Genomic DNA, 20432 nt, shown 5'->3' on the forward strand with positions numbered 1-20432 from the left:
AGGACTGAGAAGAAAAGAAGCCTGAATATTTGAAAGCTCAAGAGCATGGACTAGGTTGAATTTGCTGCCCTGCCATTGCAGGGGCAACTGCAGCAGGTAACACTTGATGGCCTCTGTGTGTTTGTGGTGAATACATTCCTGCATCAGTGGCGTGTGATATGAATATGCCCCATTGAAAGTGGTCCTGGAGCTCCATAAACTTAATGACATTTATACTTGGTAGAGCTGGCATGCAATGGCTTTCTAGAACTTTTAAACCTTTCTAGACATTTAAACCTCTATACAGGTCAAAGCAGCACTACCACAGAAACACTGATTAAATACATCTCTTTTAATGTCTTACAGATGATTTGAGCCAGACATTCTAATTCCAGTTCACTCGGTTGAACTCCGCCTGACGGATTCTGGCCAGTCAAAGGATCATTTAATTATAACCCAGATCTGCTGCCTGCAAAAACACATCCCATGCAGAGCAGGAACCCTCCAATACACCAAGGAGCACCAGGGAAAGTTCAGCGTTTTTGTTATCATGAAAGGGAGACCCTTGAGATTAACAAGAATAGCACTAACGCAAGAGCTTGAGTGACAACCTCTTATTAGCTCACAAAGAACTGCTTGCAAATGACTCTATCTGACACAATGCTTTTAAATACCACCTGATTTGGAGGGGAAAAAAAATATCTAGGTACTTCAAATGATAAACATAGAGGTATTAATGAGATACAACATATGTAAGGGGTATTTTTATAAGGCGAGGATAACCTGCCATGTCCTGCCTCATTCCCATGGCTGATAGCAACCAGGCTGAGTTCATCCTTATCTGCTGATAAAACTGTGTGCTTTGAGATGATGTTACACAGAATTAAAGGGGGAATGTGAATGTGTGGGGAGGTGAAATGAGAGCTTGGAAACCTTGGCAGCCAAAGGAGAAAGAGCGAGGCTGATAACGTTATGAATTAACAGAACTCATCCACTCTCAATGTTAGAGCTGCTGTGGAAAACAAGCGTTTTCCTGCCTGCTCTCAGCCTCGGGTTGCAGTTGGTTTGGTTTCACCCTCACTCCGTCCCTGAGGTGGCCCGAGAGCCCTCTGCGGCTTCAGGGAGAGAGAGGTCCTGAATGGCTACGAGAAATGTCAATCACCGCCCTGTGGATGATCGGTATCTCTCATTGGTTGTTTTGCTAACAGAACGTCTCGCAACCTGAGCTTTTCGACCAATCAGCGCCCTGCTTCTTGTAACCTCTCAAGAACGAGCGGTTCAAACTGACCAACCCCCCCTCAGCCTTTGGCTGGCCCTTCTGACCCGTCCCCAAAGGCTCCATCCTGACTTCCTATTGGCGGGCGGCATGGAGGGCGTAGCCAATGAGAGGCGGCGGAGGCTCAGTGGGCGGTGACTTGAGGCGGAGGACGGAAGCAGGAAGTGGCCGGCGGGGTCCGGTGGTGGCGGCGCCATGGGGGCGGTGCTGGGGGTCTGCTCGTTGGCCAGCTGGGTGAGTGCCGCCGGGGCTGCTCACCCCAGACCCTTTCCGATCGGTTTTCATCCCCTTATCTGCACGCTATGGTGGCGGGGGCCTCGAGGTGAAGAGGGTTTGCGGGGCGGGTGTGGTGGGTGGAGATCTGGCCTTGTCAAGGCCTGACTGTTGCTCTGTGGGGTGGAGCGGGAGCCGGGGGTAGCGAACCCGCAGGGCTGTGGGGCAGAGGGAGCCTGAGCTGTGTGGTGTGGGGTGTGCCAAGCACGGACTGAGCCGAGCTGTTGTGGTGAGCTGTTCTGCCGTGTGGTTACGGCACCTCCCACATCTCAGCCTTTGTGTTCCTTCAGATTCCCTGTCTGTGTGGCGGTGCCTCCTGCCTGCTGTGCCGATGTTGTCCCAACAGCAAGAACTCCACCGTGACCCGCCTCATCTATGCCCTTCTGCTCTTCCTCAGCACGGCTGTTGCCTGCATTATGCTGGCACCGGGGATGGAGGAACAGCTGAAGAAGGTATGGAGGAGAAAATCTCCTGTTTGCTGTTTGTGTATTTAGAGCTCGTGCAAATGGCTGCTGATTTGTATTCCACTCCAAGTAAAACCAAGGAGACACAGCACACAAGTGTGCTTCCATAGGTGGGAGAGTCCCTTGATTTATGAAACTGAAACTCAACCAGGAATGACGCTTCCCAGGTGTTTCTGCCAACAGTTGCAGCGTTCTACCTTAATCTTTCTGAATGCTTTGAATGCTTGTACTGATGACCTGGAGAAAGAAAAATGGCTGTGAGGTCTTTGCAGGCTGACTGAGCAGAAGGTCTTTCGTTAACAGGTTTCCCAGAGGAGAGCTGACTGGGAACCGTGGCTGTTTGAATGCTTGAAGAATGTAATTGCAAATACAGAAGTGAGTTCACAGCTACATTTGTCTTTACTCGTTTACTCAGGTACCTGGATTTTGTGATGAAGGGTTTCATACTCGGATCCCACATCTGGATGGCTTTGTCAGCTGTGATGTATTTGTTGGATACAGAGCTGTCTACCGAATCAGCTTTGCCATGGCGGTGTTTTTCTTTGTCTTCTCTCTGCTCATGATAGCAGTGAAAACAAGTAATGATCCGAGAGCTGCAGTGCACAATGGGTATGTCTGTAAGCTGGCCATCTGGTCTTCTAATTTCTTTCCTATGTTTCTCTTCTCGAGTTTTCCATTGTGTTCAACAAAGAAATAGTTTGAGTATACATTGATGGTTTGAAGCTTCCTTGGAACTGAATAAAGAATAATACTTAAGTCTTTTAAAAGGCTTCCCATTTGTGTAACATAGTCGGTGTAGTGGGAAGCTAAACATCACTACTAACACAGAAAGGAGGTGCTCTGGTCATCTCTGTGTTTCAGCAGAGATGCTGATACTATTTATTTTATATCCCTTTTCTTGTGCTGTCTGACATTTGTTGTGGGTCATTCTCTGGGCCAGTCTGACTCAGAAGAGTCTGCATGCAGTGTAAAGCCTTAACACCTTTCCTTAGGCAGTCGAACACAGTAAGTAGATCCTGCTTTTCCCTTTTCCAGACTGAATGGTGCAGAGTTAGACTTCTTCCCTGTGAGGGTGTGCTGCTGACTCATGTCTGTTTGGTTGGAGCAGGAGCTCCTGTTCCAGCACCCTTTAGTCTGTGGGCTTCCAGCCCATCCTGTTGCCCTAGTTGCAATGCTGCATTTACCCTTTTTTCCCCAATTAATGGACTTCTTTACTTGTAATTCTGCTACACAAAGCTTTTTGCTTTATTTCTTAGACATTCATCTGTGCACAGGGGGCTGCTTGCAGATCTTGTAGAACTTGAATATTGTATGCAGAATAATGCTCTTGTTTTCAATTTTCTTCTTCTACAGGTTCTGGTTCTTCAAAATAGCTGCCATTGTGGGCATCATGGTTGGAGCATTTTACATTCCTGAAGGGCATTTCACAAGAGGTATGCTTAAATCAAAATCATAAAATTCTGTTTAGTAAGCCCAAACTTGACCACAGACTTACTGAGCTCTGGTTGTGACAGTGGAAATTACCTTGTAGAAAACACAGTTTCTGTCCTGCTTCTTAATGATGTTGTGCTGATCAACTGAATTAATGGCAATAAGCAATCTTTTTCAAGTGCATAGGTGTTGTGTATTACTAGGTCAGTACTCTGTTACGTCAACTACTGGGAAGAGACTTCTAATGCTGTTTTGATTGGAGGCATCTCAGAATGCTGACTGTGATGAATGCAAAATAATGCCCTGGAGTCTCTGAAAAATCTCTGCGAGATATTTTTACTGTCTGGCCACATTACACAAACCTCAAGAGGGTTGTTGAGCCTCAGATGAACGTGGCATTATAGTGTACACAAACATGTCTTGTGTTAGATCTTAAATTCATTCTGAAAATACCTTGGGCTAAACATTTCCATGCTCATCCACAACTGTAGTCACACTTAAAATAGCAGTCTCCTTGCATGCTTCTGCAGGACAAAAGCCAAAGTGAATAACAGTTATGCATATAGTTATGTTGGGTTTTTTTTGTTAATTGTCTGCAGTAGAACTATCTTTTATCCTTTTTCCTGGATTAGTATGTAAATGATGAAAATTAAGCTTGTTTTCTTACTCCTTTTTCTAGCTTGGTTTGTTATTGGTGTTTGTGGAGCCTTCTGCTTCATCATTATCCAGCTGGTGTTTCTTGTGGACTTTGCTCACTCCTGGAATGAGAGCTGGGTTGAAAGAATGGAGGAGGGAAATTCTAAGTGTTGGTATGCAGGTAGGAATCTTAAACTGGCAGGGATTTGTTTTGGCTGGCCAGGAGTCTGCAGAATATCACGTACTAGTTTGCAAACATATCCCAGTGTTATACTGTACAGTCTTTGTGAGTCACTACTGTAAACATTTGGAATTAATAACTGGAGTTGCCTTTTTATCATTAAATAAAATGCAAAATATTCTAGGCTTGTGACTAGCAGGTCTGACAGTCATAATAAACAATGCTTGACTTGTCCAGTCTGCAGTGTGAGTGCAGAGCTGGTAGCCTGGTTCTCATCAATTCTGACTTTGTTTTATCAACTTGTTGATTGACACCCTCAGAAAGTCACTTATGTCAGTGATGGGGGCTGCACTACAGCAGCACACCTTGGCATGTTGCTAACTTTTCTACTGAAATCAGTGCTAATAGTTCTGGTTCTTTGTTCATAGATGTAAATGCTGTAACAGCATTTTCTAGCTTCATATCAAAAACATACAAGAATGAAAATGTAAACAGTGGCCTTCAGCTCACTGGAAGTGTGCAGAAAGTGCTGTCCTTTTTGATGCTCAGACTTGACTGCACAGTAAAACCAGCTAAACTGCATCCAGAAGACAGATCTTGTTCCCCTGATGGAAGCATTGGTTTCCCTCTGAGCCACACTGCCTAGAGAACCAAAGCAGACATCTGGCCATGTTGGCCACATTTAATAACACTGCCTTCTGCTAGTCTAGCTTGCTTAATCAGGTTTATAAATGAGGAAGGGGAATGGTCCCTTTACACTGCTAGTCAATATTTAAATCACTCTAGATGGACTGTTAAAGTTTTATGTCCTTATTCTAATAGTTATTTTTCCTCTCTGCAGCTCTGCTGGCCTGTACAAGCTTGTTCTATGGCTTGTCAGTGGTTTTTATTGTGCTCTTTTATGTTTTCTATACAACACCTGAGGACTGCACTGAAAACAAATTCTTCATAAGCTTTAATATGATCCTGTGCCTTGCTGTATCTATTGTTTCCATCCTTCCAAAAGTTCAGGTACTGTTTTTCTTTGCTATTTCATTCTGGCATACAAAGCAAGAAAGTAAGAAGGGTGTCATACCAATGCAGCCAGACAGAAGAGTTCTAATGCTTGGCTATTGTAACAGTGCTAGCTGGGGATATTTAAGGAATAAATAATTGTTTTTAGAAAAAAAGGCTCTGAGAGCAATGCATTGTAGTGATGCATTTCCTGAGGATGGGCTTTTTAATGTTTTTTGCAACATTGTTTTGAAGTTAGGTTTCCGTGGGTGTTGCTGCTGGCATGGCTTTGGTGGTGGAGGTTCTGGCAGAACAAATAACCTGTAAGGGAAAAAGTAACATAAGAATGGAATTTATTATTGTAATAGTCTGGCTTTGTAATCATGGGTAAGAGTGTTTAATATCAGTAAGAAGCTTTCATGTTAGTTGATTCCAAACTGGTATTGCTCCAAACCACATACTAGATTCATATCCAGAAAACTGCTAAGCAAGTTCAGGAAGAATCTTTAACTGACTCTCGAGCACAGAAGAACTGGCTTTGGTTTCCTTAGTCCTTCTGTGTTTGAGTTGTTTGTTGTGTGAACTATGTTATTGTAAGTTTTATTACTCCTGTTTTTCAAGCAGTATGAAGCCCAATGCCTTCCTGAAGACTGAAATTAGGTAGCTGTTCATTTAACTATAGATAGAAGCTGCCCTTTTCATGCTGGTTTGTTATTCAACAGGAACATCAACCTCGATCTGGCCTCCTCCAGTCCTCCATTATTACTCTTTACACCATGTATCTCACTTGGTCAGCCATGTCCAATGAGCCTGGTAAGCAAGAGATTAGTTCTGAGTAATGTATATTCGTGTGAAGTCGTTGGTGTGACTCAGTGCAGGTCACTGCATGAGGACTGCTGATCTTCTGTCTAGATAAAGTCTAATGAAAAAGTACAGCTAAATTAACTGTGAAATAATCAGTTTGTCTCTTTCTAGCACTAAACTGGTGTATCTGTGGGGAGAAAGGAAATAGTATCAGCATATTCTGATTTATTTATTTATTTAAATACTAAAACATTGCCTAACTCACAAGAAGGAAAAACACTGCATGCTGCTGTTATCTATAGGGAATCAGAGATGAGCAGTGAAAGGGAATGGTAAATCATAAACTTCTGCATTAACTGAAACTGTTGAAGCTCATCTAACCTTAATCTGCCTCAAAATTCCTTTCAGAACGGAACTGTAACCCAAATTTGCTGAACATCATTACTCAGATAGCTGCGCCTACGATTGCTCCAGCAAATACTACTGTCATACCTGCTACTCCAGCTCCACCCAAGTCCCTGCAGTGGTGGGATGCCCAGAGTATTGTTGGATTGGCTATATTTGTCTTTTGCCTCCTGTATTCCAGGTAGGATCTGCACTGCTATCAAATAGTTAACAACTATCTGCCTTTTTCATTTGACTATAGCCCAGTAAAAATCAATGTACCTGCTTTTTGTTCATATGTGATTTCAGGCCCAAGCCAAATACAACTAATAAAATGGCCTTCTGTTTTGTGGGTGACCATAAACTTTATTAGCCCAACTCCAGTAATGTAACACAATGTAGGGCAAGGCCTGGATTAGAGCTGCTGGTTTGTTTATGTTAACAAAAGCTCAAGCGCAAACAGATGTAAGAAGTGATATTTTGTTGTTCAGATGGGCTTCACCAATGTTATTTGCTAGTCCTGACTTTCACTGTGATTCGTTTCAAGTTTTATTAGCAATAATAGCTTCTTGAAAAAGGAGTTCTTAACCCTGTTTTTCTTTGGGTTACGCTGCAGCATTCGCTCTTCAAGTAACAGCCAAGTGAACAAACTGACGCTGTCTGTGAGTGACAGTGCCATTCTGGAGGAGGCTGGGGGAACAGGCAGCGGGACTGCAGAGGATGGAGACGTGCGCCGTGTAATGGATAACGAGAAAGATGGTGTTCAGTACAACTATGCCTTCTTTCACTTCATGCTCTCGCTTGCCTCTCTTTACATCATGATGACACTCACAAACTGGTACAGGTAAGAGCAAGACAGAAATTAATAGGTTGCACACATTTGCCAGCATTTCTAGGAGGATGGGAAGCTCCTGCTCAGGTTATTCTTGACAAGCTGTTTAAGGTGCTGCCCTTATGCCAGTTGCATTAGTTGTGACTTGTCATTTTTTGAGTTGCTGAATTAAGGATGTAAAAAAAACAGCAACACAAAGACTTGCACAAAAAGACACAAAATCAGTATACTCCTAGTGGAGCTACCAAACTCTGCGATGCGAGCAGCAGGAAGGATGCATATAAGATAAATGGTCTCCTGGGATGCCCATCTGAGGCCAGACTTAAGCCAAACCTACTGGCTCTGTCAGCCTGGGAAAGCTGTGCAGGGATATGTTGCTAAAAGGAATGTTTCCCTAGATCTGCTGGGAGTGCTGGGACGTAGTTCAGCTTCTGCAGCTTACAACAGCTCTTCCCATAAATGCAACACTGTATTAATTAACAAATATGCTTGTGGAGCAGCAGCTAGCAAGAGTCTATTGCACAGCTCGCTGGAAGACTTCTTTGAAGAGCAGCACATCAATGTATGCAAGCAGATCTAGTTTGAAAGTGGAGTGGAGAGCAAAAGGCCCAAGGAGCCATGGGGAAACTGCTGGTTGTCTCACCAGTCTGGCACAAAGGCCTTGGTATTTGGAGTGTCCAGGAATTCTCTGAATTTCAAATTGATTTGAGAAGTAGAAGAAATAGGGGAAAGCATTTTCTAAATCTGGTAACTTCTTTCTTTGCTTTTCAGCCCTGATGCGGATTTTAAAACAATGACAAGTAAGTGGCCAGCTGTGTGGGTGAAGATAACTTCCAGCTGGGTTTGCCTCCTTTTCTACGTTTGGACCCTGGTGGCTCCCATTATCTTTACTAACAGAGACTTCAGTTAAATAGCTGCATCTGTCTGAGCTTACAGAGGTTGGGAATTCTTTGCTTAAAGCCAAAATGTTTATGTATTGCTTTAGTTATTAAGGCAAATACTGTCTTTTCTTATGTCAATATATTAACATGCAGGTGGATGCACAGTTAAGTATTGCACAATGCTTGCTGCAGGATCAAAATTCTCAGTTACCTTTTTATTTTAACCTTAAGTCATGGTTATCTTATTACTGCATTTATAAAACTCACTACTGCAGTGCTGCCAAAGCACAAAAGAAAACTTATGACCAGTAGCCCCAACCTTAGTGTTAAACAAAGTAAATTTTATCTAAATATGAAGTAATATATTTTAAAGAACAAATTATGTTGGGCATAGTGCACTGCTGCTAACGCTTCTTCCTTGAGGCGTAAGCCACACTAATTTCTACATTCCACTACTAAAGTTTATTTCAAGTAGTTTATTTAAATGATGCTTACCTTCCTGTGGTGTGGCAGAAACCCCTCACTCCCCACCAAAACAACAGGCCTTTGAGCTGAAAAGCTGTTAACTCGTTATTCCTTTAAGCACAAGTTTGCCCTTTCTAAGAGGCAATTTCTATGATAACCTTTTTGGTTGTATGTTTGCCAAATAGTAAGCAGTATAATAGTAAGTAAGACTAGTTCATACATCTTCGTGATTATGGTGGAAAAATAGAGTTTCTAATTAATTTTCACTTGTCTAACATGCTTATAAAAGTGTATATGGAATGAATATTATTGGCACTATGGTATTTGCACTGTAAACTCGTTGAATAAAATGGACTAACTACTGGAACTCTCCCAGCTCTATTGAGAAGTGTTAAGGATTGAAGCAGTTATTCTCTAAGGCAAAGTATTATTATATATGATTATGAAAATATTAATTGGCTGTTAGGCTGCTGCAGTCACCATATGGATGTGACTGGACACTTTCTCAGTGCAGCAAATAGTAAATTACAATGTATTTCTTTTGAAACAAACTGCATCTTCCAAAAGACTTTTCTGAATGTCACATCCTGTTCCTTGAAACTGCTCAGTTTATCATTCAAGCAAAAACTTCAGTAAAAACCAGCTCCTCTTGTAATATAATGCTCTGTTATGTTTAGTTGCAGCCATGTTTTAGTGTGGACTTAAGTATACATTGCTGTTCCTTTTTACTGTAACATACCCCAAAATGACTCAAGGCAGCTATATGGAAAGTACAAAATGAGCAGCCGTTACGGTAATGTATTTAATCACCCAGTCATGCATCATAAAATTACATATTTTGACCACTCCATTTTATAAAATGCAATATAAAAATAAGATTTTGTCAAAATAACATGTACACTTAACCACCCAGCACCTCTAGGCCCACATATGACAAAAGGCAAAATGATTAGTTTGAATAACACCGTGATTAATTCATGCCAAAATGAGATTTAACAAAAAAACAACTGAAACATCAACCCATATCCTGAAAATACCTCAGGGTTTATAATACCCATTGCAAGAGTATAAATTCAAGTATCTTTATGTACAGTATGCAGCTAACTCTCATCCCACGTAATGCTCAAAGCTGTGGCTACCCCCATGCAGTCTGAGTACAATTCATTGTCATGTGTTGGATTTGGCAGGGATGGCTTTCCAGAGGCATACAACCTCTGAAAACAAAGTTATGTCAAGTATAGTAAAATCTCTGATCAGTTTTAGTGCTGTGAAGAGGTGGGCAGGGGGAAGAGGAACCAAACCTGCTAAGTTGAATAGTTTTTCCTACCTATTCTCATAACCTGCAGATAAGGAGACTTAAATCTGATGTGTTAAATTTTGAGAACAATTTTCTTTCTTTGCTAGCAAGTGCTAAAGCTCAAAGAATGCTTTCAGCTTTGTAGTCAGGTGCACTTAAAACAGCTGTGCTTCCTGAGCACTGGCTTCAAACCTAGAAAGGGTTAGAGATACAGCTTAAGTAAGTTCTAAAGCCAAGGAACAACATATGATACAGATAAGTGTGGCTAAAGTGATGTATCCTGACATTAACAATGCAGCTTTAAGATTTGGAGGTGTAACACAAGCTGTTTTCAGCTTGGATAATATTTCATTTCCTATTATGTTAAAAATTAGAGGAAATGATGTATTTTCTCTGTAAGCACAGGAGAAAAGGGGAAGGTGAGATGGATTTGTTTTACTTACTGTGCTAGAGAATGTATGAGCATGAAAAAGCAATTGGTTCCTTTAATGTTCCTCAGGTGCAGCCAGAAGATCATGGCTCTTTTTCATGTGATGGACACACTGAATTTTGAATATTCGGTTTCCTTCTCTAGTAATTAAATAAGTGGATCCAAACAGCTTTTCTAACAGAGCTGTCAAAACACTTTTATTTTTAAGGGTTGTGTATTGTGGCTGGAGTTAAGAGGCACTCAAAGGCAGTAAAGACCAGACCAGCCTCTACATTCTGTCAGGTAAAGAGTGTGGGTAGCCACTTAAGTCATGGCCTGCATACTAACATCTTGCTACATTGCACAAAGAAATCTCTGCAAAACATGTACCTCATTTTGGTCAAAAATGAAGAGAAAGTGCCTAGCAGTACTTTTTAAACTTATTTTATGTAGCAGGAAGTGTTGTTATTTTTTTAAGCCTGTGCTTAAGGTCACAGCTGTCAAAGAGGAGTAAGATTTATAAAGGTAAGGGGAAAAACAAAAAGCTATAAACAAGGGAAATTGATTTCTTTGTCTCTTTGTTCTAAAGCAGGTCAAGTGATGAGTTCCTTACCCACACTGACATTCTGGGCTGCCACTCAGGAATAAGCCTTGTGGCTCACCCCTTCTCAAAACCTGATCTGCTTTTATAGTGCTTAGATGAGAGGTCTGGCATTTGGCACCCCCAAGATCCTGGATGATATCTGCTGCCAGGTCAGCAAGCCATTACTGTGGTGGCAGAGGAGGTTTCTGGCAGAGCAGTCATAATGTAGGGGGTCTGAGAGGGAAAAAGACATTCAAGACAGAATTTGGCACTTTGAAAAACAAATGTGTGAAATTCTCAAGATATCAGGGTTTGCTTTTTACTATACTTGGCACTAAATAAGGTTTTCAGCCAGAGGAAGCTTGAGATAAGTCTCCTGGTAGAAGGGATGTTCTTTTTCACCAAGCAGTGAAATATTTCACCTTGAAATAATCAGGTGTGCTTTCTTGTTTCTAGCGAGGTTACCCACCTCTACACCACTACAGTGCAGAAGAACATGTGCAAAGAGTGTGCTGACGGTTAAGCTCTAATTCTAGACCATTTAACCACATGGAACTTAGGGAGTGGAACAGGCGATTTAAACGTGGGATACCTTACCCTGATGCAACACTGGAGTCTTAGTTCTGTTTCTAGACAAAGACCTCTAAGCACAAGCGTACAAGTTATGGGTAAATATTACAGAGATGAGATTCAAGTTGATCTTCATAAAGAACATGACAACCAAAGACAAAAGAGATCAACAAAGCAGAAACCAGAGTTGTAACATTTCACAAAAGTGCAGACAAGCACAGTAAAAAAATAATAATAAATTAAAATGCTACAATACCAGAAAATTGAAGAATGTGCTTTCAAACAGCCTGACTGCATTTGGTTTCACAAAGACTTAAATTCTGGCCAGCATAGCAAGCTTAAGAAGCACCTTGCTCTCCTGCATGAAGTATTGCCTTCTATACATCGTGCCAGCTGCTATGAAGTTGCCCTACAAATTCTGCCTATGAGTTACTTACCAACTTCCTCGTTGCAACCAGCTGAAGAAAAGAACAACTGGTGACATGGAAAGGTGGGTGAGAGTCTTTCTCGTTTGGTTCCCAAACCTCAGTATCTGAACTTGAATCTAATCAAATGTCTCATTACCTGATTGGAGAAATTCACTGTGTTCTGACCATGAAGACTGCTTCTGTTTACATTAAGCCTTGAGATTGCTGTTCTAATAGTTAATTTCTTTCTGTGAGAAAGTTTAAGAGAATTTCCATACTGGTATTCATAGATAAGAAAGCTTTCTGTGTTAATTTGAGCCAAATATTCACTCAGATATTCCAGAAATGCAATCCAAACACAGTGACAGGGGACAGGCCAAGTTAAACGCCTATGGTTGTAAGCAGTCTCCACTGACAGAACTATATCTCACAGGGTTCATGAAGCAACTGACAGTTGTTTTTCTTGGGTTATGGGTATTTTCAGAAAGAGAAGGGAATGGACAGCCATAAAGCTGGTAAATTGTCACTTTTAACTGGGGTGGGGGGAAGAAACTATCAAACTTACCATCCTGCATTTCTGTTTTGATAATTCAAAGGAATAGGCAAGTTTGCATCTTCCCCAGAGATTGACTAGCTGTAGGTATTCTACATAACTTGCTAATGATATGCTCTTTCCCATTACCCTCTGCAAACTCTGCCCTGCCCCCACTGTGCCCTCTTCAGCTTCCTTTGGTTCTACAGTGTAAAGTGCCTCAGCAGTCTGTTCCTAAACTGCAGGTTTAGGAGTAAGGCAGAGTTCACAACATCGCCTATAAGAACAGAAGAGGTCTTCACTGCTCTAAAGCTTCCCTTCACCAGTTTGTTAGTAGCAATAATAGAGCTGAGGTTTCATGCCTCGCAAGGAATCATCGCATTGCTTTTCATCAGCATCCCCACTCACTAGCATGTCATGGGGAGAGCTGTCACACGGGAGAACCAGCTGGGAGAAATCATGCAGGAAATCCTCTTCGGAGGCCAAGAGAAGCTCGTTCCATGCTGAGATGTCCAGCTTCCCTGCAGTGCCCCCGTATTCTTCAGGGAGAATCACTGGAGGAATGTTTTGATGAAGAGAATTCAGGTCAGAGCCATGAAGAAAAAACTGAAGAAGAAAGCAAAAAATAATGTTACTAGTGCATACCAAATACTTTGTGGCGTATTTCTAGTCAGCTGAAGAGCTTGCTTTGAATTACAGAGCAAAGTGTAGAAGGGATGGCTTTACGTGCAGGTGTCAGCACACAGCAGCGGGCGGGTGCTGTTAAACACGCTTGTGAGAAGGACTGAAGTGAACTAAGTCTAGTGCAGCATAAAGCCCAGCAAGAAAGGCTTCAGGTGTGTCAGTCTGTGCAGGCATTCCAGGTTCAACTTATCCTCAAGTTCATTTGTAGGACCTACAGTATTTTTCCTTCATGGAGAAGAGCATCACCCTTTGCAGTTACATCCAGTCATACAGCACCCACCCAGGGCCGTGCTGGACACTTGGGTAAGGGAGAAAAGCAAGGGGAGGACAAGGCCTTCCTGTGACACCACCTTATAAACCACACAGTGTTACTCGCCAGGATAACACAGCCCCAGAGATGAAGTCCATGTCCTGAACATACAGCAGATATACAAAGCATCATTATTCTTGTTTTACCAATATGAAAGTCTTCAGAGCCCGAAGAATTTGTAAAGGTTAACATAGACAGGACCAGCTCAATCAAGTAAATGGCACCGAGGTTTTTCAACAGGTTTTACTTGAGGGGGCTGAGCAAAGAACTTCCAAACATTAGCATTAACGTCACAATGACACAAATCCTTACCCGGTTTGCTATCTTTTCCTTCAGAAAAGGCTTGATAATGGCAAAAATGCCTTTGAATATACGAGGTTCGTTTATTATGTTAACAGCTTTTATTCGAATGGGAAATCCATCCTGAAGAGGAAAGAAGATTTTTATAGTGCAGTTTAAAAAAACATTTGTTATTTTCCTCTTTTCTTTCTATGTCCTGAGACTGGCTGTCAGCACAACCCCCTGCCTTCCAAACTTTTACCTGATAGAACAACATCAACCACCATAGCAACAGAAATGCACCTTCTGACAGGGAGCTGTATGAGAGCTGTGGGCATGAAGTCAAGGGATGAGAAACCTGCACACAGTAAAGCTTCATTCCCTACATTGTTGGGGAAGCTGGAAAGGGTCTGAGAAACTGCTCGGGCAGGAACATGTCTTAATTCTCCCAGTAAAATACAGGATGCTTAAGTTTCTGGTAATACAATCAAGAACTCTTTTAAAGACACAGAAGCATTCATTTACAATGAACAAACTTATTTTCCCACCGGTTCAGGTCTTACCTGAAGAATTCCAATTACTTTTTTGGCTACAAAAGGACCAAAATGAGACGCCTTAGATAAGCTGACTCCTTTGTAGTCTGCCAGGATTACAATTCCATTCACCTGGGTCTCTTCGGACTGAATGAGTTTTTCTAACGTTAAGTATATGGCACGAATGTTCTCAGTAATCGGATAATTACTGGGTGTCCATCTGTCTGAGGTTACAAGACATGGATGGTAAGTTGAAAAGTAAATATAAGCTAACAATACACATTCCAAAAACTAATTTTCTATTTTCCTGGACTTTAAAGGTCTTTAATAGCCACAGTTCTAGTTCAGAACAGATCAATGGCAACTTGTGTTTACTGCAAGGAGCAAGGCAGTGGTGGTAGGAACCCTGATCTCCACCCAGCACAGCTGATTAAAGCAGCTTTAGCTCAGAAAGAAGGCAGGTAAATGGAAAAGAGGAGAACAAATGAAGTCAAACTAAGAGCAAGCCTGGCAGTGCCAAAAGCACACTGCAACCTGACTGTGTACACTGGAATCAAAGTGACAGGCTCCTCTCCACTTATTATCAAAGCAAATTACAAGCTTCTGTAGGCCAGCAGGCCTGTTGTATTCTGAGTTACCAGCCAGTAAATCTTCTGGCATCACCAAACATTTCATCAGCACACCGCAATGCTTCCTGGGTTTTACTCAACTGCAGCTATTGCTGAGACAGGAAAAGGAGCCGGCATAACGTTGGCTAATGATAAAGTCCCTGCACAAGCTGGCTGTTCCCATTTCAGCCAGCACCCATGTACCCTGCTGAATTAGCCAGTGTTCACAGGAGAGCAGGACAGATTCTGGGCCCAGAAATGCCTCGGGGTTAGAGAAGCTACTCATGCATGTCAGTACCTGGACGGATGCAGACGACGTGGCGTCCCTCCGGGTCTCGATGGGGCAGCACAGTGACAAAACCAGACTCCAGGACAGGCTTTATTGCAGAAGGCTTCAAGTTGTTGAACACCTCGGGCCAGCTCCTCCGACAGCTGTGGTAGTTCACCAGGAGCTGCAGCGCTCGGTCGTAATCGAATTTCCTGGCTCTGAGGAACCTGAGCAGGAAGGCATCGTCCAGGCAGGTCCCCAGGGAGGGGTATTCTTTGCACACCATGTCTCGGAGTGCCTGCACGTCTCGGAGCCGCCATTCAGGTTTCTCCTGGAGCTCCTCGCGGGCTTTGGTAACCAGATCAGGAGACAACGAGCAAACATACTTCGGCCGACCCAGCAGCAACAGCTCAGTGTCTGATGGAGACCCTGCAGATGGACTCGTCCTCGTGCAGTCGCTGTCCCCTGACATCATGTGGCAGCAATCTGTGAAAAAGCAAGCTCATAAGTGACAAGCAACGCGACAGACCGCTACTGCATAGAGAACTGATTGACGTGGGAGAGACCTTTGACACGTCTGCATTTGGGATGTGCCGTGTCCCTGCAGAGGAACCGGCGCTACAGGCTGGAGCAGCTCAGGCACTGCCAACCTGTTGTTGGCATTAGGAAGCACAGTGTGTCTGATGTGCTCATCCCGCACAGCGGGCATGGAGCGCCCTTGGGTGCCAACCAGCCAAACAGAAGTTATACAAGAATTCGGGTTGCACGAGAATCACACGGCTCTTAACACGTATTTCTGACAGCGTCCAACTGCAAACTACAGCCAAAGGAGAGCACCCCGGTGAGGGACGCTCCTAAACCCAACACCGAGGGGAGGAGCGGGAGGTGACAAAGTCCGGAGCGCGGGGCGGCTCCTGCAACCCGTGCTGGGAGCGGAACAACGCAGCTCCATCCCGGGGGGCTGTTCTCTAAGGGCCGGTACCGGTCCGAGCGGTGGGCACAGGCCGCCGGAGCGCTCAGCTGCGGGCTCGGGGCCGGGTCCCCGCCTGCACCCAGGCAGCTCTGCGGCCCTCCCGGCTCCGCTCCCTCTCGCCTCTCGCCTCCCGCCCCGCTCCGCCCCGCAGCCCCCGTTCCCGTTCCCGGCCGTACCGGAGCGGCCCCGCCGTCTCCAGGCAGCGGCGCCCCGGAACCAGAGCAGCCGCCAGGAAGCGCCGCCCCGCCCCGCAGCGCTGCGCACGCACCGGAGCTGTGCGGCCATACAGCCAGCAGGGGGAGCCCGAGAGCGGAGAGGGAGCCGCGGTGCCGGCACAGTGTATGGGGTGCTGGCATTTAGGGCCGCGTGTCCGTTCTTGGTGCAGTAGGATGAGGGGTGTCCGCAGCTGTGCTGCATCCCGGCTCCGGGCTGTGATCAGCAGCGGGTCCGGCTGGGCTGAGGAGGGGCTTAAAAACACCGAATGCTGGGCTTGTGAGCTGGAGTTTGTGCTGTGTGCAGAGAGTGGGGTCCTTGTGTCCCTAAGAAAGAGGGGAGATGGGTTGGTCCAATTGGAGCTGGTTAATTGCTGCTGTATCGGGGTGTAGGTGTGGGTGGCTGATGGGATGGGTAGGGACAGGCTGGCATAAGGCAAAGAGAATAAGGAAGGAAAGCAGAAGTGAGAACAGCGTGTAGTGAAGGGCTGGAGATGGAATGTAACTCGGGGTCGGTCCTCAAACAGGAGCTCGGGTTTGAACTCTGCTCATGTGGAGAGCATTGAACTCAAATGGAACGGTGGGTGGTGAATATGAGGGAGGATCTGAGTCCAGAGCTGAGTGCTGGGGGGTTGTTAAGATACTGGCTGTGACACCACGGGGTGGTGGTGAGAGTTCCTGTAGTTTACTGAGTGCTGTGCTGTGCTGTGATTGGAAACCATTAAACATGAGACATGTCTATAAGGAAGTAAGAGCTTAAAAAATGGAAGCAGGCATCCAGGCAGCCCTCCCCTCACTGCGGATCCTGTCCTTACCTGTGGCTGCAGGAGGCAGGATGCACTGCACTGTGTGCATGCACAGCTCCCTGCATGATGGGCTGCTCTGTGCTCAGCTCCTGCCTCATCAGCTCCGATTCTGATACACTTTGTAGGAGCCTGGGCCAGGAGTTGTGCTGCCTGGCCTTGGAGCCATGCTGAGCCCCGTGGGGATCCCAGCCTTCCTCTCCCCTATTGCCTGGTTGGTCCCTTTCTCAGCTCCGCTGCTGCTGGGTGCTCCTGCCCTGCCATTGTGTTATAAATGGGTGGCTGTTGGTGTTGGTTGATATTTAATGAAGTCCATGTAGTACTCTTCACTCATTTACTTATCCAAACAGTCTTAATGCCTGGCCTGGGAAAGTTATCTTGGCTTCTTTAAGCTTTTCCACCATTAGCAATAAACATTTTACAGTCTTGGCAAGCTGAGGCCTAAAAGCGAGCATGACTTCAAACAGCACTGCTAGCAGAGAAGGCTTTAAACTGATATTAGATCTCTAAACTGAGCAAACATAACAGTCCGGTAATAAAGATAATCTGTGAGCAGTTCGGGCAGAGAGGGGCTCTGGTCCCTGGGGTGCAGCAGCACCCTCTGCAGAGCTCTGCCCCTGCTCTGCACGTGCTCTGCCCACACGTGTGGCAGGCCAGAGGTGCATGCAAAGCGATGGAAGCAGGCAGCACTATGCAAATGCATACAAATCTGCCATAGGAGCAGCTGTGTGCAGGCAGACACTTCGCACCCAGACCTCGTGGGGACACGTGGTGGTCACACACTGCGCATGCAGCATTACAGCTGATGTCCTGTTGCAGGGCCGTTCTCAGGCCTCAGAGCTGACAGCAGCCACAGCACACCTGGCAGTGCTACAAGACCAGAGCCAGAGGAAGCCTTGCCATCATGAAGTCATTAGGGTTGGAAAAGACCAGTAGGACCACCAAGCCCAACCCCATCCCACCCTGCCATGTCCCCCAGTGCCACATCCCCACAGCTCCTGAACACCTCCAGGGATGGTGACCCCAGCACTCCCTGTGCAGCTGTGCCACTGCATTAGCACTGTTTTGGAGAAGACATTTTCCCTAATATCTAACATCAGAAATACGATTCCCAAACCGCCCTTCTTCCCAAGACACAGCTTAGACCAAGAGCTCTTCACCTCTTTAACACAGAGCACACACGGCTCACACCAGCAGCCCCTTACACAAGGCAGTGAGCTGCAGGAAGTGCCTTGTTTGTGCTGAGCTGTGCTGCTCAATACGCATGTCATGAAGCTGACACTATATTGCTGTGTTTATTGGCCTGGCTGGCAATTTTTCAGGTGCTAGGTGTGTTTATGGCTGTCAGGGTCACACCTTAATAAGGAATGGGGAGAGGGATTTGAAACGTACTAACAGCTTACCCTTCCTCCTCTGGCCTCTTGGGGTGGAAGGGGGTTGTGCAGTGCCTGGCCCACATCCCCAAACTGGTTGGTGTTTGTTGCGCTCAGCCTTGAAAGAAGCACAGCCTGGCAGGCGGAATTGCCTGGCTCAGCAGTGCCACGTTGCTGAGCTGTCTTTCCTGCCTCTTGTTTTTCATGGCTATCTGTGGCTCTGTGTGCACTTGCGAGTTTAATAGCAGCAATAGTTGCTTTTGTCAGAGATGATATGCGGGCCATAAAACTCATTTGCCTTATTTATTTATTTATCCTGTTGTTTGTTTCTTTCCACTGAGATACGAAAGCTGCGGAAAAGGCTCCAAAGCCTGTTGGCTATTTCAGATGAGGGTTATATAAGGAATATGAAAAGAATGCATTTCTTAGTGGCCAGGGTACCTAAAAATACCGCTTCTGCAGATCTTCGCTTGGACATCATGAAAATATCTTGCAGCTGGAGATTCTGATCCCCAGGATAACGTCCTCAGTTCACATAGCGGCGCCAAAGAGGACAGTAAAAAGCTCTCCTCACTAAAAGCAATGGCAGATAGTTGTCTTAAAGGCCAGTGCTGCTGTCCTTATGGAGGCCATCTCCTGTGATGTCGGACACTGCCTTTGTGGAGGATAAAACACAGCCCATGCGTGGCCAGGCCGGTGCCATGGTGTGATTTTGGGCTGGAGGGACAGGTGGGGTGAGGGCTCTGGCTGAGGATGCCACGTAAGGACAAGGTTGTCTCTGGGGCATATTGTGGGTTTATTTTCAAGTGAGTTGAAACCAGCAATGAGAAACCTTCTGTAGGGACTGCACTGATTTAAGATTAACCAGGTAAAGGGCAACCTTGATAGAGTAGTTCACAAAGGGATCCATGAGAATTTATTGCTTCGAAGATTTGATATTGCTTATATGGTGTTATTAGGGCATATACCCAACTGTGGTTCACAGGGTTCCTGTGGCAGGCAGGGGAGCCCTGGGTTTAATTTCACATTCATGGCAAAGAACTGCTACCTCTTCCTTCTTCTGCCTGGCCCAGCCACTCAGTCACTGTGTTCACATGTTCAGCCATGGCACTGGGGCTCTGCTGCTCAGCCAGGGAAGGGAACACAATTGTTGAGGGAGTGTTATTCAAGGTCTGCCCTACTCTGGGGCCTCATAGTGGAGCCTTGTCTCCATGTAGTCCTCAAGCAGAGCTTTTCATCTCATACCTGCTGGCATCATTCACTGACACAGCTGTCACTAAAGGTCAGTGCATGGTACAGGCTGCAGCTCCCCCCAGGGCAGGACTGCCCTCATTTTGCACTGGGGGAGCAGGTGGGGGACACGCAGGGCATCTCCTGGGGATCAGAGCTGGATGGTGCTTCTGCCGCTGACCTAATCTGTGCAGCACTCTGGTCCTCTCTCTTGTCTTCCCGTTATCTTCCTGGTCATGCTGCAGCTGAGAACAGACTCGTGTGATCAGGAGAGCAGGTCATTAAGAGCCTTCTCTAATTGTTGGTGTATTTCTTCACCTTTATGACAGGTGACAGGCTGACTTTCACTTTATTGTCTCATTGTGCCCTGTAGGCTTTGCCTGCTTTCGGCTGTACCTGCTGCCAGCAGTAGCTGGATGTGTGTTAGCCAAAGCAGAATCATCACCCAAACTGCTCCAAAATAGCCTTTAAAATGCAACAAGGACCTCAAAATTCATGGGTTCAGAATGCTAATAACATATTTTGGCTTCCATTGCTTGGCACTCAGAGCGAGGTTAATTTTTTAAGCTCTCTGTAATCGTAGAAGGTAAATATTTATTCTTCATGTGTGTTTGTTTGTTTTTTAATGAAAATTGAGTTTGCCATTCTGTCTTATGCTTCTGGCACATGTGGCCTGAGGGCCTCAGACTCCAGCTAACATTAGGATTGCCATGAAGCAGCAGCAGCATCAAACACTTGTTTGGGTTGTTTCCTTAATGCACA

The 20432-nt window shown here is 45.1% G+C and overlaps 2 protein-coding genes across 5 annotated transcripts; one reads left to right on the top strand and one right to left on the bottom strand.

The window, feature by feature from the left end:
* Positions 1 to 1354: 1354 nt before the first annotated feature.
* On the top strand, positions 1355 to 8966 carry SERINC3 (serine incorporator 3). The gene is made up of 10 exons (XM_015881461.1): positions 1355 to 1489; positions 1819 to 1980; positions 2408 to 2601; positions 3346 to 3425; positions 4103 to 4240; positions 5082 to 5251; positions 5956 to 6046; positions 6446 to 6623; positions 7038 to 7265; positions 8025 to 8966. The coding sequence occupies exons 1-10, from the start codon at positions 1451 to 1453 to the stop codon at positions 8161 to 8163; spliced, it is 1419 nt and encodes a 472-aa protein (XP_015736947.1). The 5' UTR covers positions 1355 to 1450; the 3' UTR covers positions 8164 to 8966.
* TTPAL (alpha tocopherol transfer protein like) lies at positions 5428 to 16333 on the bottom strand. Of its 4 annotated transcripts, XM_015881471.2 has the most exons (6): positions 16229 to 16333; positions 15110 to 15565; positions 14234 to 14427; positions 13704 to 13814; positions 12806 to 13003; positions 5428 to 5554 (listed from the first exon to the last, which is right to left on the bottom strand). In XM_015881471.2, exons 2-6 carry the CDS (start codon positions 15552 to 15554, stop codon positions 5489 to 5491), a joined length of 1014 nt encoding a protein of 337 aa, XP_015736957.2. In that variant the 5' UTR covers positions 15555 to 15565; positions 16229 to 16333; the 3' UTR covers positions 5428 to 5488. The 4 variants fall into 4 exon arrangements, with proteins under 4 accessions (XP_015736957.2, XP_032304466.1, XP_015736958.1 ...); XM_032448575.1 differs by lacking the exons at positions 5428 to 5554; positions 16229 to 16333 and adding an exon at positions 16062 to 16079 and having other exon boundaries at positions 9378 to 13003; XM_015881472.2 differs by lacking the exons at positions 5428 to 5554; positions 16229 to 16333 and adding an exon at positions 15646 to 16005 and having other exon boundaries at positions 9378 to 13003.
* Between the last annotated feature and the right edge of the window lie 4099 nt (positions 16334 to 20432).

The sequence above is a fragment of the Coturnix japonica genome, chromosome 20, assembly GCF_001577835.2.
Source record: "Coturnix japonica isolate 7356 chromosome 20, Coturnix japonica 2.1, whole genome shotgun sequence".
NCBI classification, from domain to species: Eukaryota; Metazoa; Chordata; class Aves; order Galliformes; family Phasianidae; genus Coturnix; species Coturnix japonica.

Excerpts from the sequence above, each read along its gene's own strand:
- SERINC3 (XM_015881461.1), top strand. The coding sequence starts at position 1,451 with ATGGGGGCGGTGCTGGGGGTCTGCTCGTTGGCCAGCTGG. Across the intron at positions 3,426-4,102 it reads TGAAGGGCATTTCACAAGAG|CTTGGTTTGTTATTGGTGTT; the intron begins GTATGCTTAAAT and ends TCCTTTTTCTAG. Across the intron at positions 6,624-7,037 it reads TTTTGCCTCCTGTATTCCAG|CATTCGCTCTTCAAGTAACA; the intron begins GTAGGATCTGCA and ends GTTACGCTGCAG.
- TTPAL (XM_032448575.1), bottom strand. The coding sequence starts at position 15,554 with ATGATGTCAGGGGACAGCGACTGCACGAGGACGAGTCCATCTGCAGGG. Across the intron at positions 14,428-15,109 it reads CGTCGTCTGCATCCGTCCAG|ACAGATGGACACCCAGTAAT; the intron begins GTACTGACATGC and ends TTGTAACCTCAG. Across the intron at positions 13,815-14,233 it reads AAGTAATTGGAATTCTTCAG|GATGGATTTCCCATTCGAAT; the intron begins GTAAGACCTGAA and ends TTTCCTCTTCAG.